This window comes from Callospermophilus lateralis, chromosome 18 (assembly GCF_048772815.1).
Source record: "Callospermophilus lateralis isolate mCalLat2 chromosome 18, mCalLat2.hap1, whole genome shotgun sequence".
Lineage (NCBI taxonomy): Eukaryota > Metazoa > Chordata > Mammalia > Rodentia > Sciuridae > Callospermophilus > Callospermophilus lateralis.
This window is the reverse complement of record NC_135322.1, coordinates 34,621,113-34,648,143: the sequence shown is the minus strand read 5'-3', so window position 1 is coordinate 34,648,143 and position 27,031 is coordinate 34,621,113. Positions and strand designations below refer to the sequence as shown.

Sequence of the window (27,031 nt, the reverse complement as noted above, 5' to 3'; positions counted from 1 at the left end):
CAGCCTCTTGCCTCAGCCTAGGGATTACAGGTATGCACCACCGTGCCTGGCTTGAAAAAGATTTTTTTTTTCAAATACATAAATGTGTAAATGTGTGTGTGTGTGTGTGTGTGTGTGTGTGTGTGTGTGTGTGTGTATATATATATATATATATAGTTTATATATATATAGTTGTAGATGGACACAGATACCTTTATCTTATTTATTTTTATGTGGTGCTAAGGATCAAAGCACTCTGACACTGAGCCACAATCACAGCCCAAAATAGATTTTCATTCCAATGTGGAGAGAAGGTAAAATGGGGGCAATATTTGTTTTATAAAAAAATCAAATGTTGAATGAGGAAATTTGCAAATAGACTATTGCATTTTTCAAGTGTTCAGAAAAAAAATGTATATTCTGAACACTTGTAGATGCAATTTATTTATTTATTTATTTATTTATTTTCCCCTTTTCTTTTTTTTTTTTTTTACTTTTGACTTGAAATTTTTTTTTAATTAATTTTTATTGTTGGTTGTTCAAAACATTACATAGTTCTTGATATATTATATTTCACACTTTGATTCAAGTGGGATATGAACTCCCATTTTTACCCCATATACAGATTGCAGAATCACATCAGTTGCACAACCATTTTGTAGATGCAATTTAATTACAGATGTTTATATATGTTGTAGGTATGTGTGTGTGTGTGTGTGTGTGTGTATACACACCCATATAGAGAGATGAACTTTATTTTTTCTGAATCACTTGACAGTAAGCTGGAGATATCAGTTGAGATCCCTGTGATAACTCGGAATAAGAACCCCGTGGGCATTGGAAGACTTTTTTTTTTTTTTTTTTTTTTTTTTTTATATTTTCAGTTGTGGATGGACACAATACCTTTATTTGATTGGCTTATTTTTATGGGGTGCTGAGGATCGCACCCAGAGCTCCGAGTGCTGGCAGGTGCTCTACCACTGAGCCCAGCCCTGGAAGGACTTTCTGTGCTGTGCTCCGGGGAGCTGAGCTGGAGCATGGACTCTGGAGTCCTTGACTCATAGGAGGCCACTGAAGACAGGCGCTAGAGTGGAAATGGTGGAGAACAAGTGGGGTGAGAGGGGAAGGGGACCCTGCCTGAGGATGGACTCTCAGGAACATGAAGAGTTCAGAGGCAGGCCGAGGACAGCAGTGTGACCAAAAGGGAAATCAGCAGAGCCAATCTGGAGCTTGGTGGAGGGAGGAGTCCAAAATGTAGAACATATTAACAGAAAGAAAGGCAGGTAAGTGCTGAAACAGGAAGTATCCACGGGGGCCATGAAATGCAGGGTCCGGAAGCATGGGGTGGAGGGGGTGGAGCTGGCCTCTTCTGGCAGAGGCTGGAAGGGAAGTGAGAAACAGAGGCTGGCCAGGTGATCTTTGAGAAGGGCCAGTCTCTGTTATGATGTAATCTCCATCCCCAATCTGGTGTGTGTGTATGTATAAATTTTATTTATTTTTTATTTTTTTGTCTTTTTTAAAGAGGACATTTTGTTTTGTTGGGTACCGGGTATTGAACTCAGGTGCACTCAGCCAGTGAGCCACATTCCCAGCCCCTTTTTGTATTTTATTTAGAGACAGGGTCTCGCTGAGTTACTTAAGGCCTTGCTAAATTGCTGAGGCTGGGTTTGAACTCATGATCCTCCTGTCTCAGCCTCCTGAGTTACTGGGATCACAGGCATGCCCAATGGATGGAGCCCAGCCAGATTCCATTCTTTAAACTGCTGGAAGACTCAAAAGAATGTTTCAAAATGCTGTCTCAAGAACAGGCCAAGAAAAACAAGTTCACTTCAATCTATCAAGCTAAGATGTAACAAAATAGCAAGTAGAGATGAAGTAATTTCCAATGTTCAAGGAAAAAAGATACATCCTAAGACCTAAACATGATTCTCATGTGTATTACATCCATAAATTACTATTAAAGGGGGGAAAAAAGCCAATTTTCAGAACATTGTTTCCATGACAATGTATGTATGTATAGGTGGACTGCTATGGTTTAGCTGTGGTTTGACCTGCCAAAATTTGATTGACTTATTTTTAATTTCCCAAAGTTAGTGTTAGGAGATGGTGGGACCTTGAAGAGGTAATTAAGACTTGCTCCCTGTCTCTTGCCTTGGGACTCTGCTAGCAGGAAGGCCATCACCAGACGCAGACCCTCAAATCTGAACTATAATTTTGAACCTAAGTAAATCTTTCCTTTAAAAAGTTACCCAGTCTTGGGTACTTTGTCATAGCAACACGAAACAGACTAAGATATAAGTGTATTCAGAAAAAGTTCCAGAATGTTACTTACTAATCAGGGTTTTGGCTACAAGCAGCAGAAATTCATCATGGTTATAAAAATGAGTTTATTAGGGCCTGGAATACAGCTCAGTTGGTAGAGTGCTTGCCTTGCATGCACAAGGCCCTGGGTTCAATCCCCAGCACCACCACCACCACCACCACCACCACACAACAAGAATTGATTATCAAGGTATAGAGCTCACAAAATGAGATTGAGGATAGGGTAGAAGAATAAGATTCTGAAATAGGTAGGCTATGGAACACAGTTCAGTATGGATTCAGTATAGACATGGGCATGGTCTAGCAAGAAGCTGCCCCAGGGGTAGGGGTGTAGCTTAGAGTGAGGGTGTGTGCTTAGCAATGGGTGAGGCCCTGGGTCCAATCCCCAGCATATGAGTGCGTGTGCACGCCTGCGTGCATACACATACACATACACACACACACACTCACACACAGAAAAAAAAAAAAGAAAGAAAGTGAAAAGAAGAAAAGAAACACCATAACAATCACAGACCTCTTGCTACTACCATGTACAGCTCAGGTCACCTAACAACTCTGCAGTGCTCCTACAACACTCCAAGTCTTGGGGCACAGGCATCCAAAGGAGCAGGAATGACCTTGGTGACAGACAATCTAATAGTGTCATAGTCTACTTAAAACAGAAGACTCACATCTAAGCATTAACAAGATAGAGACAAGGACAGACTTTATTTGAAGGGGATAAAATATCTGAACTAAACATACACTACAGAGCCTGGCATGGTGGTGGCATGCACCTGTAATTCCAGCTACTCAGGAGGCTGAGGCAGGAAGTTCAAGGCCAATTCAGACAACAGAGTGAGACAGATGTCTCAAAAGAAAAAAGAAAGAAAAAAAGAATTCTTACACAAAGTAAAGATCCATTCTTTATAAAATGACCTTCCAAAGTAAATGCTTTAAAATACTCTTACGTAACTTTACCACAGGATTTCTGGATGTGCCAGAGAGTTCTGAAGTTGTTGATGTTCTATATATGGATAAAATTCAATCAGTATTGGTCCATGCAATTTCAACAAGGCAGGAGCAAGCCCACAACAGAGCTGGGTAAACAGGAACGCTGAAGAGATAAGACTTTCCCCTATCTCCATGGTTCAAAGGTATTTCTTTTAAAGACTAAATAAAGACAAAAAGATAAAACTGCAAAAAGAGAAATGTAATTAAGTGACTGACATTTAAATATCAATTCTCTTTGAAAATAAAGTGTTTCCATTTTACTTATTTTTTATTTTTATTTTTTGCAGTTGTAGATGGAGAGAATGCCTTTATTTTATTAATTTTTATGTGGTGCTGAGGATTCAACCCAGTGCCTCACACATGCTAGGCAAGTGCTCTGCCACTGAGCTATAAGCCCAGCCCCAAGTGTTTCCATTTTAAAGGCAAAAAAAAAAAAAAAAAGTAAAGTAGTGGTTTTGACTTCCTTGGGCAAACATGCTATAGCAGGTAGAATATTTAAATTATCTCTGGCCAGAAACAGGTTACAAAATGACTGTAGTAAGACCTTACTTATCAATAATTACTTGGATCTAAATGTATTAAATTCTCCCATTCTCTATGTTGCTTGTAAGAAACTCATTCCCCTCTCAGGGCACACACAGAGTGAAGGTGGAGTCAGGGAGTAAGATATTCCCTGCAAATGGAACCCCAAAGGAAGCAGGTATAGCCACCCTTATACCAAATAAAATGGGTTTTAAATCAATAGCAGTAAAAAGAGACAAGATTCCTATATAAGGATAAAGGGATCAAGTGAGCAAGAGGAAATTATTCTAAAAATATATGAATTTCAGAGCACCCCAATATATATAAAGCAAATATTAACAGACCTAAAATGACAGACTTCAATACAGTCCCAGCTGGGGACTCTAACAGTCCACTTTCAGCAATGGACTCATCCAGTTGGAAAATCAAGAAAGAAACAGCAGGGTTAAACTGCACCCTAGACCAAGTGGACCCATCAGACCTCTGTAGAACATTCCACCAAACTGCAGAATACGTACCTCCTCATGTGCGTTCTGAGGAACACTCAGAAGAGTGTTGGGACACTCTGCAAGAAGGACAGATCAAATGTAATGGAAATGCTTTCTATATGGATTGTACTGGTTACCTACAGGTCAAAACTGATCAAACTGCATACTTCAAATGTGCATTTCATTGTACTTCAATTTTCCCTTAATAAAGTTTTGGGGGAAATAAAAGGGAAAAAAAGAGGATAGATCCACAAAACAAGTCTTCAACAAATATTTAAAAACTGAAATCACAGCAACTATTGTTTATAAACACAATGTAATAAAACTAGAAATCTCAGCTGGGGTGTGGGTAATTAGAGCACTTGCCTAGCATGTGGGAGACCCAGGGTTCGATCCTCAGCACCATGTAAAAATAAATAAATAAAATAAAGATATCGTGTCCAACTACAACTCAAAAATAAGTGTTAAAAACTAGAAATCATTAACAAGAAAAACTTTGGAAACTATACAAATACATGGAAATTAACTTACTTTTGAACAACCAATAGATCAAGGAGGAAATCAAGAAGGAAATTTATAATTTTCTTGAACAAATGAAAATGGAGATACGACATACTAAAACCTATGGGATACAGCAAAAAGTAGTACTAAGAAGTTGATAGCAACCGATGTTTATGTCAAAAAATGCAGAAACTCCTGAAAGATAAACAAATAGATAAATCTTCAGCTAGACTTAAAAAAGAGAGAGAAAATTCAAATAAATAAAATCAGAAGTGAGAAGGGAGACATTCTCACCTTGCCCCACACAGGTGGTGGAAATGGGGCTCCACTGGTGGAATGGTCTAGCTGAGAAATAAAAGCCAAGAAAAACAGAAGGATAAAAAATATCATAGAACGCAGAAAGCAGTTTCAAAAGTGGGGGCAGGGTGGGCAAGCCAATCAGAAGGATCTGACTCTGGCCAGAATGGAGCCCACACCTGCTTTATTTATATCAAGAAACATCAAAGGCCTTCCTTAGAATGTTCTTCAGCAAAAAAGGTTAAAGGTGGGCTGTCTAGTTCCCAAAGGGTTACACCCATCTCTGGAGCTACCGTGAGGTATCTTCCAAGCAGAGTGGAGATAAAGATCACATGCATTGGGCAATCTATTGCTGCGGGAGAGTCACAGATAGCATGCAATGCCAAACCTAAATCTCCCTGGCTTCCATACCAAGAGAAAAGCCTCGTGTAATTCACGGATGGCTTCCTGCAAGACACTACAACTGACACCACAAAAATACAAAGGATCACTAGAGATTACTATGAACAACCATGTGCCAACAGATTTGATGACCTACAAGAAATAGACGAACCTCTAGACACGTGTATACCTCACCCAGACTGGATCATGAGGAAACAAAACGCCTGAACAGACCAATAACAGGGAGCAAGATTGAATCGGAAATAAGGTGTCCCATCAACGAAAAACCCAGGACCAGATGGTCTCACTGCTGAAATCTGCCAAGCACTTAAAGAAGAACTAATTCTAATTTTCCTTAAGCGATTCCAAACACATTCTATGAGGTCAGCATTATTACCCTGAAATCAAAACCAGAAAAGGATAAAATAACAACAACAAAAGAATATGACAAGCCAATATCCTTCATGAACACAGATGCAAAAATCCTTAACAAAATATGCACACCAAATCCAACAGTCCATTAAAGAGATCACTCACAAGGGACTGGGGATGCAGCTCAGCGGTAATGTACCCGCCTAGCATGCACAGGGCCCTGGGTTTGATCGTCTGCACAGAAAAAGAATAAATCATCCCAGTGATGCAAGGAGAGGATGGGGCAGATAACATACTACAGAATGGGGAAAAGCCGGGAGCTTCCTAAGATCTGGAATGAGACAAGGGCGTCCGCTTTCACCATTCATTCAGCAGAGGCTGGAAGTCCTAGCCAGAGCAACCATGCAAGAGAAAGAAATAGAGGACATCAAAAGAAGAAGTCAGATTGTCACTGTTTGCTGATAACAAAGTCTTTTATATAGAAAACCCCAAAAGAAACTACTAGAAGAAACCAATTCAGCAAAGTTAGAGGATACAAAAATCAGCAGCAATTGCTATATGCTAATAACAAGTTTTGTGAAATAGAAATCAAGAAAGCAATCTCATATACAATAACTACAAGAAACATATAGGAACAAATTTAACTAAAGAAGTAAAAAATCTCTATGATGAAAAATTATAAAACTTTGATGAGAGAAGTTGAAAAGGAACCAAAAAGCAGAAAGACATGCCATGTTCATGGATCGGAAGCACTGATACGGTTAAAATGTCCCTACCACCCAAAGTGATCTGCAGATTTGACATCATTCCTATCAAAATAACAGGAAAAAAAATTCCAAAAATTTATACAAAAAAAGTATATTAAAAAACCCTAAGTCATCTTGAGCAAAAAGAATAAAGCAGGAGGCATTCCACCACTACTAGTTCTAGTAATCGAATTACTAGTTCTATTAATCAAAATGAACATGCAACTGGCATAAAAATAGACACACAGATGAATGGAACAGAACAGCCAGCCTAAGGGTCAACCCATACACCCACAGTCAACTGACGATCGACAAAAATGCTAGGAGAAGCACTGGAGAAGGACAGTCTTTTCAGTGAGTGGTACTAAGACAACTGACATCCACAGGCAGAGGAATGGAACCAGATCCCTCTCACCAGTGACAAAAACCAACCTAAATGTTTTCAAGGTTTAGCTACCTAAGACCTGAAACTATGATTCTTCCAGAAGAAAATGGGAAAGGCTTCAGGACATTGGGACAGGCAAGAGGTTTTTTATTTTTATTTTTGGATAAGACCCCAAAAGTATAGCACACAAAAGTGAAAGTAGACAGGTGGGATCACATCAAACTAACCAGCTTCTATATGGTAAAGGAGACTGAACACAATGAAGAGACAACCTACAGAATGGGAGAAAACATTTACAAACTAACAGACTTCAACAGGTGTTTCCTAAAAGAAGATATACAAATGACAACAGGTATATGAAAAGGTGCTTAATATCACTGATCATCAGGCAATGTAAAAACACAAAATTACTTCACCCCAGTAAGAATAGGTACTACTCAAAACACTAAAAACATGTGCTGGAGAAAAGGGAACCCTTCTTTGCACACCGTCGGTAGGAGTGTCAATTACTATAGGCACTATGGAAAAATGGTATGGAGGCTACTCAAACAATTAAAAACAAAACAAATAAAACCAAAAACTATCACCACACGATCCAACAGTCCTGCTACTGGATATATATCCAAAGGAAATGAAACCAGTATGGTAGAGAGACATCTGCATGTCTATGATCACAGCCACACTACTCACAAGAGCCAAGAAATGGAAACAACTTAAGTGTCCATCAACTGAAAATTAAAAATGTGCTATATATACACAAAGGAATAGTATTCAGCCATAATTAAGTATGGAAAGGAATCCTGTCGTTTGTAACATCATGGATGGAATTGGAGATCATTATGTGTAATAATCCAGGCACAGAAAGACAAGTACAACATAACCTCATGTGGAATTCTTAAAAGTTGATCTCATAGAATCTGAGAGCAATGCTGGTCATCAGAGGCTGTGGAGAGTTGAGGGGTGAGGGGGATGGGGAAGGCTGATCAGATAGGAGCAGGGAGTTCTGGTGTGCCACTGCTTTGCAGGGGACTACAGATAACACAACATTGCATCCTAAACATGCCAAAAAGCCAGAAGAAAGGACTTCATAGGTTTTTAAGATAAAAAAATGATGAATGCTTGAGGAAATAAATGTTTAACATGATTTAAGTGTTACACAATGTACACACGTTTGGAAAAATTACATTCAGTTAAAAAAATAAAAACCACCAATCCTTGGTCAGGTGCAGCGGTGCCTGCCTAGAGTCCCAGCTACTCGGGAAGTTGAGGAAGGAAAATTGTTTGAACCCATGAGAGCCTGAACCACACAGCAAGACTCTGCATCTTAAAAAAAAAAGTTCTAAAACAAAAAATCACCACGGAGTTCCTACCCCCACACTTACAGTGCTATGTATTTCTAGGGTACTGTTCTGGATGATTTTCAAAAAAATAAATATACATATATACATAAATGATAAATTTTCAAATCTCCATTGGCGACTCTTTTGATCTGGCAGATGGCTGGGTGATGGAGATGAGCCACGGGCTCCTCCCAATGATGTGCATTGAAATTTCCACCTCAATCCCCTGTTGTCACACTGTCACTCAAGGATATTGAGCGGTAATACTGGAAAGTCCTGCTGTCAGTCTTTTTTCAGGTCTCATATATTTGAAGCCATATTCTTTAGCAAGTAAATCACCCAGGAATAGGAATATTTGGTGAAAAAAAGATCGCAAAAAAAGGCTTTGTAAGACACAAAGCTTTCAATTAAAAAGTCATTTATTCAAAAATATTTTCTACCAGTTCTCATTCTATTAAATCAAGGGGCAGTGTTCTAAAACAACAGCTGATCAGACCTTCCTGTTTAGGAGGGCGGCGACCACCTCATTTAGCTCATCAGTACAATCTTTGGAGGGTGACATACAAACTCAATTCATTAATTTCTTCACAAAAGTTCATAATTGGTACATACTACTTCATACCAAAAAAATACTTTGCAAAGTTTGTCTTCATATTTCAGTTATAGATTCAGCAAATATAAAGTGATACAGGCTTTAATAAAGTACCCAAGCAATGATCTGGGCTTTCCTTTCTTGCAAAATTCAAGGACAATGATACTGAGGTTTCGTTCCTGTTCACACCGCAGTTAAGAACCACCTGAGGCTGAGCTGCATTTCCATGTTTTGTTTTGAGTGATGACAACACACTGGGGACAACAGTGAGCACACTAGAAATGCTCCAGGATCTCAAGGCTTAACCAGGAGTTTCTGACAGGATTTGAACCTCAAATTAATGTTCAGAATAAAGGCATTAAAAAAGGCCTCTAAGAAACATATAAAGGAATCCCTTTAGTATTCTCAGCCAAAAATACTTTGGGGAAGAACTTGTCATTCCCCCTCTTTCTTCTTTGCAGTGGAGAGAGGGACCCAGGGCCTTGCACTTCTAAGGGAGTGCTCTCCACTGAGCTCCATCCTCTAGCCCGGATCTCTCTTCCCGTGGTTCAAGAAGTTAGTCTTTTCTCAACAGTTTCTTGATAAGCAACAAACCTTCTCAAATTCATCTTCACATTGTCGAGAACACATAGCTGATCTGGACTGTATTTACCTCTCCCTTCTTTTCGTATCTGTGAAAAAAAATTTATTTATAAAATATTTCATTTGGGGTGTATTTAATCATTTTTTTGAATAAGACCACTGCAAGAATGTGGTAAAACAGTTTTACTTCCAAGGTAAACAGCACACAGAACATGAAGAATAAAGATAATTTAAAATGTACATCTTTAAAATGATAGTTACAGAAATAACCAAGACTTTAAAAAATAACTCTAGACTTTTAAAAACTGAGTTTTATAGCATGTGAGATATGTCTCACATCTGGTCTAGACAGATGGCTTTCAAGTTCTAGTGTGTAACAGTATCACCTGAAAGGTTTGTTTAAAAAAATGGGTTGGTGGGCCATCCACTGAGTTCCTGATGCAGAGGGTCTGGGGGTGGGGCTGAAAATCCATATTCCTAACAAGGTACCTGGTGCTGCTGGTGTTGCTGGTACCTTCACGAGGACACCTTGGGGGCTGGGGTTGTGGCTCAGAGGTAGAGCACTCGCCTAGCACATGTGAGGCACTGGGTTTGATCCTCAGCACCACATGAAAATAAAGTATTGTGTCCGTTTACAACTAAAACATATGTATTTAAAAGAAAAAGAGGGCACCTGGGAGAAACGCTGCTCTATTGAAGTTCTTAATAGAATGTGTGGTGTTATATTTAAATACAACTTGAGGCTAAATAGGTACTAAACATTTTTCAATGCAACTGTGGCCGGTTTCCCACAAAAGGGCTTCACATAAGCAACTGCAGGTGGGGGCTGGGGATGTGGCTCAGGGGTAGAGCACTTGCCCAGCATGTACGAGGCCCTGGTTTAGTTCCTAGCACTATAAAACAAAAAACAACAAAATCCCCAAACTTTAAGTTAGCCTTCCAGCTAACAAAAAAAATTTCATTAGGGCTGTATACCTTTGAGAAAAGAAATACGAAGAAATGTAATTACCACAGCAAAGCAGACTAAGTAGACAAATCAATTTGAACAATAGATTGAACAGACAGAAGCAAATGTCTAATTTAAAATCTAAAATATTGGGCTGGAAATGTGTTCAGTACTAGAATTTCATGCTAGCATGCTTGAGGCATTGGGTTTGATCCCTAGCACTATGAAAAAGGAAAAAAAAAACACCCTAAAATATACAATGATAAATATTTGTATTTTTTTAGAATTACATAATTTTAAAATTGAAATTTAGATAAAAGATTGACACATGATTCAACTTGTTTTTAAAATGCCTACAGGGTGGAGGTGTATCAAAGTGGAGGAGCAGGTGCTTGTTAACATGAGTGGGGCTCTAGGTTCAATCTGTAGCGCTCACACACGTGCATATACACACACAAGATCCTGGCTGCTGCCCTACCTGTCCCCGCCAAAGGTTTTTGAAATTATTTTTGATTCAAAGTTAGGGTTGTTATTTGTGATAAACACAGCAAATAGATAAAATTGCTAGTAAAGGTAGTAATAGCTACATTCTCCAGGATAGGAGGATTTGGAGTTTGCCTCTTTTCAAAAGAAAATATCCATAATAATAAAATCAAAATTTGATGTACTGTATGACATAAAATTCATTTAAAATGTACATGAAAGTGCTTTGTTATCTATAAACTATAGCACTTATGTATATGAAGACCCCCTCCCTTTTGCAGACTGGGAATTGAACCTAGAGCCTCACACATGCTAGACAAGCTTTCTATAAGCGAGCTACATCCCCAGTCCTTTTGAAAAACATTTTTTTTTTTTTTTTTTTTTTAGCTAGGGTCTTGCCAAACTGCCCACACTAGCCTCAAAATTGGCAATCCTCCTGCCTCAGCCTCCCAAGTAGCTGGGGCTACAGGCGTGTGCCACCACTCCTGGCTATATAAAGTATTTTAACAGTACTAACGTGTTAAAGAAATGAGGAACTTGTCAGATGTCATTCTGGCTCCAATTACAGTGATTCAACAGTCGGTGTGGAGCTATGACTCAGTCAAGAAGCATTTCACAAAGTACTGGGGATGAACTGCAATGTTAATCACTGAGATTTACAGGAATTCGACAGGCACAGGCCTCTAAACTGCAAGGTGCTAACTACACACACCCTCTTTCCCAGAGAATGCCGAGACCCGTGCACTCATATAAGACAGCTACAAACCTTCATCTTGAAGACTGGCTGGAACTCTTTCAGAGCTGATAACAATTTAATTTGAACTGAAGCTTTTTCAGCTTCTTCACCATCTGCAAAAACATCAAAGAGAGCATCCAAAGCTTCTCCTGCTACCACAAGGGAGGGATCTTTGGTGGCAACCTCAAGCAGAAAGCGCCCAATGGTCTGGAAACAGCAAACACATTACAACATGACTAAGGTCAGCCTCCAGATGCACGCTGACTTCAAATGAGGCAATGATTCACACATACTGTTTCTATAAAACACCAGGGGAGAAATGAAAACTTAAAGGACCAAACACTTCACAGATACTTATAAATATACCAATTATAACACCAGCAAGATAAACTAAACATATTATGGTTCCTAAGTAAAGTGAATGAACACCCATAAATGACATATGAAAAATTGATTTTGGAAATCATTAAATTTCTCTTTCCCTCTCTCAAATACAATTCTCTATGGTGTTAAAATACATAGAAATCTTATCTGTAATGAAAAAAAATCTGCTTTTAAAAGTATGTACACTAGAATAATTAAAAAAATAACCCAACACTTCATCTCATTTTGCTTTATTTACTGGTTGATTTTTAGCATCCATTCTTTCCTTCTCCCTACACGATTAGCTAGCAAAGGACTGTCCCAGGGTAACCTCACTCTACTTTGGCTACTCTGCATCACCCTTTATGCCTCGAGGGTGGTGTGCAACCCAGCATTATGGAGAGGGGACAGAAATGCTCAGGACACTGAGCCCCAAGTCCAACTATGCCCTAAGTAACAGGGTGACTGCTGGACAGTTAGTCAACCTCGCCAGGCTTCAGTTTTCTCATCTAAATTTACCAGGTCTACATAACCTCTAAGAGAGTATATACATATTGTATTCTAGAATGTCACACAAAGCACACAGAACCACCTATGAAGTCGTCTTATTAAAAACAATTCATGTGAATAGAATCCAGCTTTAGCTCCAAGTTCCAGGAAATACAGAGGATAAAGGAAGAATCCCAATCCTGTGAGAAAACCATCAGATGAATCAAGAAAACTGAAAACTGTTAACTGATCCAGGAGCCGAGAGCAGATAGTGCTGGGAGAACTGTTCTGGATCAACAGAGAGAAGATCCCAAACCAAACATATGGAATTTACTGATTCACACAAACTAAATAGGTCTCTCTAAGACAACTGGAAAATTATGAACACAGAACAGATATTAGACATATTAAGAAATAATTGTTAACTGCATGAGGCATGATAATGACATAAGGAACTATCCCTATTTTTAAGAGACGCTTACTGAGCCACAGGGGCCAAATACCATGTTGTCTTTCATTTACTTGTCTTTCATTTTCATATCCAGCAGAGACTCCATGATGAGTACAGGGTTGAACGGTAACTGTTAACTCTGCTGTGGGCACACAACTCATTGTACTTTTTCTTTACCCTTCATCCCCCATATTTGGAAACAAGACTAAATAAGAATATTTTAAAACTTTATATTTGAGAAAAACTTGCTGTTCAACTAGAATGGACCTCGGCAGCCAGTCTTATGGGCAAAGGAGCAACCCCACACCCCCATTTCACCTGTGTGTTGCACACACATGCCACGTAGCCAAGCTCACTCTTACCTGTGTGCACATTTATCAAACATCTCTGGAAGGATACAGAAGGAACAGATAACAGTGGTAAATGGGGGCACTGGAAATTTAGAAGTGGAGGTCAATCTTTTCATTATATACTGTTGTACTGTTTGAAATTTCTTGCTATGTTCATGTATCATTTTTCTGAAGGGATGCTTAAAATAATTCGTCATCACTATAAAGTTTTTAGCAGGTTAAGAGGTGCTTTACATAAACAGTTTATTAACCATTAGTCAGCAATCAGCACTCCAGCAGTTTTTAGTGCAATGAAGGGTCATTTCACTACTGCTGACCGTTGAGTGATTCCATACCTCTAGCAGGGCAGTTCCTGAGCAACTGTGCTGAGATTGAGTGCTGAAAGCAAACATGTCCAGTGAATTCCTATTGTGCTGGCGCTACCAGAGTTGCTGTTTGTAATTTGTGGAGTGATTAATTATTTGTATTTCTCAGAAATGTATTAGGTGGATTTTCATCAGCAGGAAAATATAACATCTTTAAAAATTCTGCATTTGATCTTTCACTGAAAACAAATTTATTTTTGAAAAGGTATCACCAGAGTAAAGTTAAATGACAAAATGAGGCTCAACATTTTACATACTTAGCTAATACCCGTAGCTAGAGCAAGCCAAAGGGCACATTCTAATAATATAACTTAGCAACTTTCTGATATGATATCTTCTCATCATGCTACAGAAGTTTTTAAAAATCCCACACCAACAGATACACTTCTTCCATTTCTGAAATTTTAACATTTTAGGTTAGAAGCAAAGTGTTTTACCTTGAGAGTTTCAAGTGTACCAGCTTCCTTGGCGAGGACACTGCCTGTGATTCCTAAAATGCCAACGACGTTCACTCTGACCCCGATGTTGCTACTGTGAATGCCTGCCTTGCAGAACGCCATCAGCTGATCAGGTGTCATGCACTGTTGGGAGAGCACAGGAGCATTCCCAGGGTTAGATTCAACCAAATCCAGTAGCACGTGAAGCCAGGGCTGATGGGCATCTCTTCTATAGCTGTATGGTGCCGGGAGCGGTAGGAATGCCTGGCTGAGAAGTTATTATGTATTCTGATCATTCCCAAATACAGCTGGCAATTCTGAGCTAAGACCAGCCCGTTCATGTCACTGTCATTATCCAATCTACAAGAGGCGCTTCAGGTCCTATTAGTTTCATTGAAGACTTTCATTCCAGATGTACACAGACTGAGATCTTAATTCCCTTTTAATGTTGATCATAAGGGTTTTGACAGTATAACAGAATCATGTAGATTTTAAAAAATAGGCTGAACCTATACAAGGTAAGAACTTTAATATGTTTTGTCATAAAGTATTAAAGACTGATATTACCTAGTGCTTCCACCAAGTGGTGGTAATTTTCAGTTTAAGATAATTTTTTTTCAATACTGAGGAGTAAACCCAGAGGTACTCTACCACTGAGCTACATCTCCAGTCCTTTTCATTTATTTTTATATAGTTTTTTAGTTATAGAGGGACACGATATCTTTATTTTATTTATTTATTTTTATGTGGTGCTGAAGATCAAACCCAGCGCCTCACACAAGGTAGGAGAGGGCTCTTACACTAAACCACAACCCCAGCCCCAGTCCTTTATTGATTTATTTATTTTTAAAATTTTGATACAGGGTCTTGTAGATTGCCCAGGCTGGTCTTGAACTTGTGATCTTCCTGCCTCAGTCTCCTGGGTTGTTGAGATTACAGATATGCGCCATTGTGCCTAGGAGTTAAATCTAACATGAGCACACATTTAGGCACAAGGACCATGAAAGAGCATGACTGTCGGGACATAGGCAATCTCTGGTGGGAAGCAGCACAGGGTGGTGATGAAGAGCTTGGATCTAGAGCCAGACACTCCAGGCTCCAATCCTAGCTTCACTCCCACTTGGCAGTCCATTTTCCCATCAGTAAAATGAGGGTGATAAAAGTCTTCATCACAGTTGTGACAGGGGTAAATGGTGCATATAAAACACTCACTAGTTATTATTTATAAAATTTATAAATTCTAAACTCATACTCATTTCTCAATCATGGGCATTGCTTCTGCCTACTCTACGGGCAACAGACTATGGGCCAGGCTCTCAGAAAATACTATAAGTCAAAAGCGGCGTCACTGTTCTTGTCAGGACTTTTGGTCCCAGCAGTGAGAAGGTGACCAAAACAACAACTAAGCTAGCACTACAGGTTCCTCATGGCTCGGACGAGGCTGCTGTGAATCATGAAGACAAGCTGCACCACTCCAGGTGATTTGTGAAGAAGCTGCGGAATGTATGCAAACCAACAAGGTACAGAACGGGCAGGAAGCAAGACAGCTGAATTCCAGGAGGGTTGCTGGCACTCAGCAAATAAGTTCTTGGTTTCTTCTCCCTGCGAAGCTTGGGAGAGTCAGAGTTCTTCCGGTTTGAACACTTTATGCTCATGTGCGGTATACAACCATTACGGTTTAGATATGAGATGTCCCTCAAAAGCTCATATGTGAGACAATGCAAGAAAGTTTAGCAGTGAAAGGCCTGGGCTAGAGCATTTTAACCTCATCAGTGCATTAATCCCAATAGGTGGTGACTATAGGCACAAAAGGTGTGGCTCGAGGAGGTAACTCATTGGAGGTCAGCCTTTGGGGTATATATATATTTTGTCCTTGGGGAGGGGAGTCTCTCTCTCTGCTTCTTGATGTCATATTCTAAGCCACCTTCCTCCATCATATTCTTCTGCCATGATGTTCTGCCACACTTTGAGCCCAGAACAATGGAGCCAGCGGTCTATGGACTGAAACCATGCGTGTGCCAAATAAACGTTTCCTCCTCTATAATTGTTCTTGGCAGGACTTTTGGTCACAGCAATGAAAAGCTGACTAAAACAACTAACCTAATAATTCAAGATCTTAATATGTATGAACGATTACCATTAACTGAGCATAAACTGAGTAATTTTTTTTTTAATTATCAGACTGATGCAGAAAATGATACCTGTACAATATGGAAAAATCAATAAACACTTTGTATTCCTATAAGGTTATAAGGTTATCTGATCCCCACCAAAAGCCATATGGCGGACTATGTATTATCAGCACTTCCATTTCATAAAAAGTGAGGGCCCAAAATTATGTCCTCAAAAAAAATCCTCAAACATACAAAGAAACCTTTTTAAATAATAAAGAATGCAATACTAACATGAAATCAATAGCACCTGCTATATTTAATAGTAAAACATCATTCCCATTAAACTCGGATAAGGTTTGGGAAGCACTGCTCTAAAGGGTGGCTTTGGAGGGATCAAAGACAAGGTCACTGGAGAAAAGGAGGCCCCAGGGCTGCACTACTAGGAGACCTTATCTCAAAATCTTGAAAAAGTAAAGTCTGCCAGTGTAACTCAGTGGTAGAACGCCCCGGGATTTAATCACCAGTACTGTTAAAAAAAAAAAAAAAAGAGTGAGATTCCGATATCTGCTAGCTGTATCATGGAGAAACCGCACCCAGACGGCCTGATCACAGACAGGAAAGGGGAGCAGTGGTTACCAGAGAGCAGGGCAGAGGGAGTCAGTGTGTAATGGGTTCAGTTTCAGTTTGGCAAAGTGAAAAACGTGTAAAGACAGTGGTGATGGGTACGCATTAGTGCACACTTGGCACCACTGAAGTACATTTAAAAATGGATGAAACAGCAAATTTGATGTTTCACCACAAAAAAAGAGAAGATATTTAAAGCTGGGGCATAGCTCAGTGGTAAGGCACGTGCCTAGTATAGTCTACCTTTTTAGTCTTTATCATTCTGTTTTTTATTTCGTGGTTTTTAAAAAATTTTTTTTTTTAAATTAAATTCAGGGGTGTTAAAGAAGAAAAAAACAAAGCTAACAAAAAAGTAATTTCTTTTTGCTGGGCAAAGTGGTGCATGCCTATAACTTCAGCTACTTGGGCCTAAAATAGGAGGATTGCAAATTCAAGGCCAGCCTGGGCAACCTAAGTGAGACCCCGTCTCAAAACAAAAAATTAAAAGGGCTGGGGATGTAGCTCTGTGGTAGAGCATGCCTAGTTTAATCCCTGCCCCCCATCTGTCTCCCACACACACACACAAGCACACACAAAAGTAATATTCCCCCCTTATTTATAAAAGTGAAAACTACAGCTAACTTTATTATAAGCATACACAGCTTTCAAGCAACTTTAAAACACAGTACTCTAGGGTGGGGAGGTAGTTCAGAGGTACAGCACTTTCCTAGCATGAACAAGGCCTTGGGTTCCATTCCTAGCACCACCACCAACACACACGCACACACACACACACACACACACACACACACAGAGCAAAACACCATACCCTTCTTCTTTAACCTGGAAATACCAGTGTGAACTTTATTTTGCTATTCCCTGGCTATTTCAACAAAAAGACTTAAAAGTGATGACAACATGGTGGCCATAAACCCCCCAAAATTCAGTTTTCCACTAAAGAAATCAGGGCTTTTAGAAAAATAGTTTCACGTTTTAAGCAGGAAAATTACAAGTTGAGTCTGAGACATTTTCTTTAACTTGAAAAGGAAAAAAAAATTAAAAATCTAGGGTTTGAATGTACAGTCCATGTCAAAGAGACACAGAAACTAATCTGAAGGGATTCCTATTATGTAAATATTGGTTTTTGCATGAAAGAAAAATATGAATCCATATTTTAAAAACCCTAAGATCACAATCTTCAATCACCAGTACCACGAAAGGAAAAGAGAAAAAAAAGCCAACGATATTCAGAAAATATTTTCAACATATATATCCAACAAGATCTTATAAAAAAGCACCTGTGTGTATTGCTTCACATTCTATTTCAAGCATTTCTGTTTTCTTTTTACAAAGATTGTACATTACTCTTGTAATAGAAATAAGGGTTTTAAAAAATTAGTTAATTTCACCTTCATAATACAGAATCTTCTTACGTTTCACATAAAAAAGCTTAAAACTCTTACCTGAGAAATGTTTTTGGAGGCCATTGTTTGTAAAAGGGCCCGCAAGGCACCACTTATGGCTTCCAGAAAGTCATCGTGTTTAGCAAAATCTAAAACACAAACAAAACATGAAGATAAAATGTAAGTCTTCTCTTTCTCCAGGACAAGCTATTTTGTAGAAAAAGAAACAGGATCAAAACAGAACATGTTAAGTATTCATCAACTATGATTAATAAAAATAATCTAGGTATTTAAACCCAGATGTACAGTGTGCACCAATTCTGACAATGAAACATATAAATGACAAGCTAGGGCATGGTGGAACTGTCACAGCAAGGGTGTGTCCCATAGACGGTTCTTGACTTGTGGGCTCTGGGTTTCATGTGATCTACGCTGCTCTGGCACATGATGAGCCTGAGCCAGTACCGTGAACTGAGTCCAGCCTTTTGCAGAGACCCGTCACGGAACTGGGCACACCTGTGGTACAGTCACCTCCTTGTCCAGTGCTTCCTTGTCCACCGAGCCCACAGCGGAGGGAAGAACTGCTGCTTGTGCAGAGACCTACCTTCTCCTTCACATTCCTGCTCCTAGTCACCACTTCTTTCTAGCTGTCCCTTCTGGCCATGCAGGATAGACCCAAGAGCAGCCATAAACAACTGTGCCAACACAGCCACATACAGGCCAGGGAGGGTCGCGCAGCAAGCTGGCTCCCTGTCCCCTTTTATAGGAAAGGAAAGCAATTCCCTTGGTGCTGTAGACTGTACTTTCCAAAAGGGCCACAGCAGTATCCCCAGTTCTGCGTGATCTCCTGGAGCCCTGCCACTTCCAGTAAAGATGTGCAGTCTGTTACTCTCCTCTTTGAGTCTGGGTAGGACTCTCTGACTTCTCAAAAACAAAACATATAAATGACAGGATGGGGCATAAAAAGCGAATGACTCGTGTGTGTCAGATGGAAGTCGTTTGCTTTTATGACCTTCTTCTCCTTAACTCTAGCCCTTGGAGCTGGGCCACCATGTTGTGAGGAAGCCTGGTCACATGAAGGGGTCATCTGTGGGTGTTCTGCCTCCCAGTTCTAGCACCAAATTTCAGACGAGTGAAAAACTTCCGATGATGCGGCCCCAAACCCTCAAGGTTTCCAGTATTCCTCCATCTCAGCACTATGGACACTTGGGACAGGATCACTAATGCTCTGTCATGTAGGCACAAGGTCTCCTGTGCACTGTAGGAAGTTTATTGCATCCCTGGACTAAATAATTTAGATTCCACTAGCAACTTCCAAGTTGTAACAATCGAAAATACCTCCAGACACTGCCAAATGTCCCTGCAGGTGGTGGTGCAAAATTGTCTCTGTCGAGATTCACTGCCTTAGACACCAACGGAGACAAACACTGTCCATGGTACCCTATGGGCGACCCAGAGGACAGTGAAATAACAGATTGGTTGTTTGATTTTTGAGTCAGGATCTCACTATGTTGCCCATGATGGTCTTGAACTCCTGAGCTATCATGCCCAGCTTGATTATTGTTGTTTTAAGCCATAACATTTTGGGGTAGTCTGTCGTACAGCAATAGAAATCTTGTGGTGCCTGGGACTCTGTCCCAGTCCTGACCCCCCTTTTAGGTTGCCTGGGTGAGAGATAAAGAGGTGACTCCCCACAATTTTTTTTTTTTTTCAGGGGCACTAGGGATTAAACCAAGGGGCATTTCACCACTGAACTATATCCCTAGCCTATTTTATTTTGAGACAGGGTTTTGCTAAGTTGCTTAGGGTCTTACTAAGTTGCTGAGGCTGTCCTCAAATTTGCAATCCTCTTCCTCAGCCTCCTGAGTCAAGAGGATTATAGGTGCACACCACCGTGCTTGGCTCCTTCCCACAAACTTTAAAGCTTATTAAATTTGTTGGTCCTTTCATTTTCAGATATATATTATGCACCGAAGTAGGGGATTTCCTGTAATTATCACAGGCCATAGAACAGGATAGATTTAGGATCAGATAGGCTGGGGATGAAGTCCTGCCTGACATTATGTGACCCTTGCCACTTCACTTTGGTCTCAGGTCACATGTTACCTCCTCAGAGAGGACTTCTGCACTTGCTTAGCCCAGCACTTCACACCACTCTGTTGAAATTACATTAAACATTATGTCAGAATGCAAGCTCCACAAACAAGTGCTCCTGCCTAACTCTTCAGGACCTAGATAGTGTACGGAATAAAGTAAGTGCTCAATGAACATATGCCAAACCATGAATGATCTGAAGAGGCCCCGTAACCTTTCTAAATCTCAGCTTCCTCTCCAGGAAAAGGGGACAATAAAGTATATCTCCTAACATTTGGCACCTTCTAATAGGCTCTTGAAAATTCATGTGAGGTTTATTTAACTTTTAAGAAGTTACCATATTGGCTCTTGGTTTAATGCTCCAAGAGTAGCCCTAGAAATTCACAAACTCCACATAAAACAATTAAGCTACAGTTGTGTCATGATAAACTTACTCAGTAAAACAAAACAAAACAAAACAAAAAAAACAAATCTCAGATTCAGTCTTTTTGCATTCTTTCTCAGGAAAATAACCATTATCTTAGATCTAGAACTAAACACCATTTTACATTATTTATAATTTGCACTTTATCTATATTAAGGAAAATGCTTGGGCGATTTTTATTTAATTCATATTTTTGGCCAAATATCCAGATTTAGGGAAGGCACTTTAAACCTCCTTGGTTTTCAGCTAAATTTTCAGATATGGTGTTGTCAGGGAAAGTAGGTAAACGACAAAAGTTAGACAAGAGGTACCTCAAAATGCCCTTCCCCTCGGGAATGCTACGCAATATCTAAGAAAGTGTAGCAGGTCTAAATGTAGGTGAATAATCAGCCTAGGAGTGAATCAAGAAGCAAATTGTATTTGTGAGTTTTTCAGACTTACTTTCAGCATTCTGAAAAGGCATCCCAGATGGGATACCACCATTCTAACCAAAAAAATAACTTTCTGATTACCAGAATCTGGGAAAACAGAAAACTTTAAATGATTTTAGAACTCATGTAATGGAGCAAAACTGACCAACTGACCCACTGCAAACATACAACATAGCTAAGGATCTGATGTTTTGAAAATCAACAGCTTTTAATGAAGGAGACAAAGATACTACAAAAACACTTTTTATCCTTGATGTCAGCCACAAATATAATGTAGGTATGTACAGAGAATCACAAATTTTGTAGCTATTCTGTATTTTAATATCAAAAATAAAACAAGTCAGGGCCTGGGGCTGTAGTGCTCAGTGGAGCAGCACTTGCCGAGCATGCACAAGGCCCGGGTTTGATCCTCAGCACTGCAACAACCAAAAACAAAAGAAAACAAAGTTAAAATAAGTTAGATAGAAGGGCTGGGGTTATGGCTCAGTGGTAGAGCACCTGCCTAGCAAGTGTGAGGCACTGGGTTCGATTCTTAGCAGCACATATAAGTACACAAATAAAAAATAAAGGTCCATCGACAACTAAAAAAACATTAAAAAAAAAAAAAAGGGCTGGGGTTGTAGCTCAGTGGTAGAGCATTTGCCTAGCATGCGTGAGGCACGGGTTCCAGGCTCAGTACTACATAATAAATAAATAAAGTTACTGTGCCCATCTACAACTGGGGGCGGAAAATAAGTTAGATAGAGTTATATGAACCTCATACCTTTAACTCTAAGTAGAGAAATTTAGCCTGTCCTCTCCACCAAAACTTTTCCAATAATGGTTTATACTATCTACATAGAATCTCTAGGATTACATTATTTAATAAATCCCAAACATTTAGAAGGACTACATTAGAATATCTTGTCTCAATATTGCGTGATTGTTTTTTAAATCAGATTTCATTCTAAGAAAATTTACTGCTATTTCAAAACAATAACAACTATTATTATTTATTTGTTTTTGATTCCCAGGATTGAACCCAGGGCCACTTACCCACTGAGAGCCACAACCCTAGCCCTTTCAGGTCTCACTGAGTTGCTTAGCCCCTTACTAAGTTGCTGAGGCTGGCTTTGAATTTGCGATCCTCCTTCCTCAGCCTCTGAGCTGCTGGGATCCCAGGTGTGTACCACTGCACCCAGCTCTATTATTATTTCTGAACCACTTCTTAATTCCATTTCTCTGAATACCAATGTTAAGGGATACCAAAGCCACAGATAGGATACAAGGATAGACTCCGAGCAATGGGGACAGTCCAGAGACATTTTAATGGCAATCTTTCCCCAGCAACAACCTTCCCCGTTTGCAATCCAAACCCTTTCATACACGGGAGGTCAATTAAAATTACAAATCACTGGGAATAATGGAGCCCACATCATTAGACAGGGAGCTTTTCAAAACTACTGATGGGACAGTGACCTGCAGTAGGTGATTTCTATAAAAATAACATTATAGCTCTCAGGAAATATTAATATGTTCTTAACCTAGCAGCACATCATATTTCTGAACTTTTTTAAAAGATTATTATTATTTTTTTAAAGATGGAGCTGGGGATATAGCTCAGTTGGTAGAGCTCTTGCCTCGCATGCACAAGGCCCTAGGTTCAATTCCCAGCACCACAAAAAAAAAACAAAAACAAAAAGTCATGAAACTGGAATTAATTTAAGATCAAAGTGCTTAGTTATATTTCCCCACAATTCAAAACACTCCCTTCTTCTCCAGGACTCAGCTTGGTGTGGTTTTCCTGTGGTCTGTGCATTGATGAATGTGCAGCTCAATGAGTGCACGCAGCCAGACAAGCCAGGACAAACACATCAAAGTGTTCCTGTCCGGCTAAGGCAGGTGCGTTTACTTCACTTCAAACAAACTCCTCCTGTTGCTGGGGATGGGACTGTGGCACCTTGACTGACCTGAGAAATGGCTTGGAGGCAAGAGACGGGCAGCTTGTAGATCTAGGGTTGGGCAGGGCTTGGAAGCAGTAAAAGTCTGGGGTATGGCCTGTTCACCCGAGGCCCTGGCTGTGGACTTCCCTGTTCAGTCCTGCCCTCTGCCTCAGACCATAAGAATGGGTGGATGGTTGTGGGCACCAGCAATATGGGCTCCTCCTTCCCACCCCCCGGGACATCTTGCTGGACTGATGGGAGGCAGAATGCCAGCAAAGGTCAGTGAAAGCATCCCTTACCACATGCAAGGTCTCTATGAAGGTTGGGAGAGAAATACGAAGCGACAGTCCCTGCTGGGCCTGCTCAGATATGCCACTGCTCAGAGGGACTGCGTGAGCTCCTCCAGCTGAACGAGATCGAGTTAAAATGGGATTCTACTATAACAGACTATGCAAATCTGTTAAAAGAACACGTGTCAAACCCTGTACAGACAGCCAGGCGTGATGGAGAACGCTTGTAATCCCAGTGACTAGGGAGGCTGAGGCAGGAGGATCACAAATTCAAAGTCAGCTACTTAGCGGTGCCCTAAGCAACTTAGTGAGACACTCTATTGAAATAAAAGATGAAAAGGGATGGGGATGTGGCTTAGAGGGTAAGCATCTATGGGTTCAATCCCTGGTGCCAAAAAACAATAAGGGAGTCTTACAGAATCTGTTCAGGTCCTAAGGGCTACCCAATTCATTACTGGACCAGTTAAATCCTGTTAAATTAAAAAATATATATATAGGGCTGGGGATGTGGCTCAAGTGGTAGCGCACTCGCCTGGCATGCATGGGGCGCTGGGTTCGATCCTCAGCACCACATAAAAATAAAAAAAAAAAATAAAGATGTTGTGTCCACTGAAAACTAAAACAATAAATATTAAAAAATTCTCTCTCTCTCTTTAAAATATATATATATCTATGTTGGGGATTTTCCTCAGTGGTAGAGTACTTGCCCAGCATATACAAGGAACTGGGTTCAAATCCTGGCACCCAAAAAAAAAAAAAAAAGTTTGACTATGGTATGTTATCCTGTCTAGGTTTCTGAGTACAAATGAAATTAATCCATTATGAGAGACCTGTAAATTAAAAGATTCAACTCCTACACTGTAAAAATGTTTGGAAAAAGATACAGGTTAGATAAAAGCTAGGTGAAGAATTATGGGTGATTTTATACCATTTCCCACCTCTTTCCTTTCCCCAAGTGGCCCAGAGAATGTTTCTGAAACCAAATATAAGAAACGGATGACTTGATTCTGGGAGAGAAACCGGCTGGGACAAAGGAGTAACACGGTCCACTTTACATCCTCTAATAATCTTTGAATTTTGTTCCAGATACAATGTATGTATTACCCAGTCAAATTTAAATTCCTATAATTAAAAAAAAATACAGAATTACCAAAATATCTTAATGAGGACCTGATGTTATATATGACTTCAGCCTTAATTGTCCTGACATAATTGGAAATAATTATAATTCTATTAAAGAAGAAAAACCCCCCCTCCACCCCTGCTGGCACACCTGGTTTGACTCTACACCACCGGTGACTATAAACACAAGCCTGCTAGTGACTGGGAAGGGTTCTGCAGGATGGATGATAAACAACACACAATCACAAAGTCCACGGTCTGCCCCTTAAAAAGTCTGCTCTGTCCCAGTAGTCTTTCTGATCAATTCCTAAATATTTACCTGGCTGAGAAAAAAGAAGTTGTGACAGGTGCTGTGCGAGTGTTTGGAGGGCTGGAGCTCCTCCCAGATGGTCCACATCCAGGAGTGACACCAGACTCTGAAGACACACGAGGGCTCTACACTGAATAGTGTTCATTCTGCAAAGGAAGAGAAATGATGCCGCCTCTTTAAAATTCATCCAGCAGGACTCAGTGTTAACTTTTAACCTAAGCTTCAAGGTCTGAAGGGAATATCTGTAAGTACAAGGGGTTCCGTGGGCAGGTCACAAAGAACTGTAAAGTGGGCTGTTAATCTGCCAATCAAACTGTTCACGCACAGAAGGGTTCTGCTGTACACTGTTTCCTGAGCCATAGAGAACTTCTGGGTCTTGGGAGGAGTTAGCAATTTTTACTTAATGTTCTAACACTTCACATAATGACCAGCTTTTTGTAAAAATATTTTTTAATTGTATATGGACACAATATCTTTATTTATTTATTTTTATGTGGCACTGAGGATTGAACTCAGGGCCTCATGCATGCGAGGCAAGTGCTCTACCACTGAGCTACAGCCCCAGCCCTGACCAACCTTTTTTTGAATATTTACTGTTTAGTGGTAGTTGGACCCAATACCTTTATTTTATTTATTTATTTTTATGTGGTGCTGAGGATCAAACCCAGAGCTTGCATGTGCTAGGCGAGTGCTCTACTTGCTGAGCTACAGCTCCATCCCATGACCAAAATTTCTGAAAATAGAAAAGTTCTTTAAAAAAAACTTTTTAAATAAAGTTCTTACTTTCTAATCAAAGGTTTCCACGTAGGGTTCCTTGAACATATGTCAAGTGCAACATTGTTTGGAGAGGCAGTTTTCTCAAAAACCTGGGTTTAAAAAAGGCAGTAGGGCAAAGGTCAGAGATCGTCATCTCACACACAATTTCTTTGTGAAGCGTCCACCCATTACTTCCAAGTAAAATGTTGAGGATGATCAAGAAGGAATGATCTTTTGGCCCATTTCCAGGCTGCTGGTTCTGTTCAAGCTGGAAGTGTGTGCTCACTGCTTGTGCACACAGGATGCACAGCTCTCTGAAGCCTTCCCCACACTCTGTCAGAGCCCAGAAAGAAGGCGGGTTGGTTACCTTCTTTGGGATGAGGCAGTTGGTGAGAGCGGAGTGAATCTCATGGGAGAGGCAGAGTGGGGACAGCAGCTGCCCCCCACACTCACTGAAGGAGTTCTCCATGCACGCATCGCTCTCGTCACTGCTGGAAAGCTCTTCCCACTCGTCGTCAGAGGGATCTGGGAAGAGTGCAGACCACCTGTAGCTGGATGCTAAAGGAAATCCCCTGGAAGCCGCCCCGCCTGGGGGAAAGGTCTACATGTCAGCTGGGAGCAAACCTTCACTGAAGCACATGTTGACGACAATTTCCAGAGCCGTCTGCTGAGCTGTCAGCACTGCTATGGTTTCTCTCAGTTCCTTGTCAGTGGGCTTAAAAAAAAAAAGGAGAGAGGGGATGACAAATTATTTTTGCATGAATTTTCTTAGTGAAAGCCTACTAGAAGATTTTTGCACTTGGAAGGGAGCATATGGGGGTGGGTAGGTAGAAGAAAAGCTATGGGGCTGGGGATGTGGCTCAAGCGGTAGTGCGCTCGCCTGGCATGCGTGCGGCCCGGGTTCGATCCTCAGCACCACATACAAAGATGTTGTGTCCGCCGATAACTAAAAAATAAATAATAAAATTCTCTCTCTCTCTCTAAAAAAAAGAAAAAAAAAAAGCTATGAAGGACTGAAGTACCAACAAGCGTTCTCACTCCCTTGGCACGGTCAAGCAGGCCACTGTTAACTGGGATTCCATCTATCTGCATGGTTATTCTCTAAAGCGTTGCTTAGTGAGCTGGAGAGAACAGATAGGTATTCAGGAATTTTGAACTAAATTCACCCTGAAACTTAATCTAATGTGTTAAGAAGTCAAAAATACTAAGATTAAAACAAAAGTTCATTTCAGACGCCAGGCACTTAAACACAGCAAACCTGCTTTAGGACACTGACTTCCTCTTGGAAAGACTGCATTAACAACTCTGCTAAAAGCCTTATATGACCAACAGAGCTTCGCCAGGGAGCACACAGCTTGCTTCCCGGTGTTTTTGAAGATGAAAATAAATATTCCTTTAAGATTAAAAAAAGAGGAAGACATTTTTCTCTGAAAATATATAGC

General features: G+C 40.2%; 1 protein-coding gene and 1 non-coding gene across 2 annotated transcripts in view; both read right to left on the bottom strand.

Annotated features, from left to right (window-relative positions):
* Window positions 1–8,727: 8,727 nt before the first annotated feature.
* The window catches only part of Heatr3 (HEAT repeat containing 3), a 33,322-nt gene continuing 15,018 nt past the window's right edge, over window positions 8,728–27,031 (bottom strand). Inside the window, exons 8-15 of the mRNA XM_076838757.2 lie at window positions 26,214–26,304; window positions 25,957–26,114; window positions 25,617–25,699; window positions 24,843–24,979; window positions 18,301–18,389; window positions 14,121–14,264; window positions 11,696–11,872; window positions 8,728–9,589 (exon numbers count right to left, since the gene is read on the bottom strand). Of these exons, the coding sequence (XP_076694872.1) occupies window positions 9,467–9,589; window positions 11,696–11,872; window positions 14,121–14,264; window positions 18,301–18,389; window positions 24,843–24,979; window positions 25,617–25,699; window positions 25,957–26,114; window positions 26,214–26,304 (1,002 nt within the window). The 3' untranslated portion in view covers window positions 8,728–9,466. The remainder of the gene's footprint in view (window positions 9,590–11,695; window positions 11,873–14,120; window positions 14,265–18,300; window positions 18,390–24,842; window positions 24,980–25,616; window positions 25,700–25,956; window positions 26,115–26,213; window positions 26,305–27,031) is intronic.
* On the bottom strand, window positions 25,325–25,397 carry Trnaa-cgc (transfer RNA alanine (anticodon CGC)). The gene has a single exon. It is a non-coding gene; the product is annotated as a tRNA-Ala (tRNA).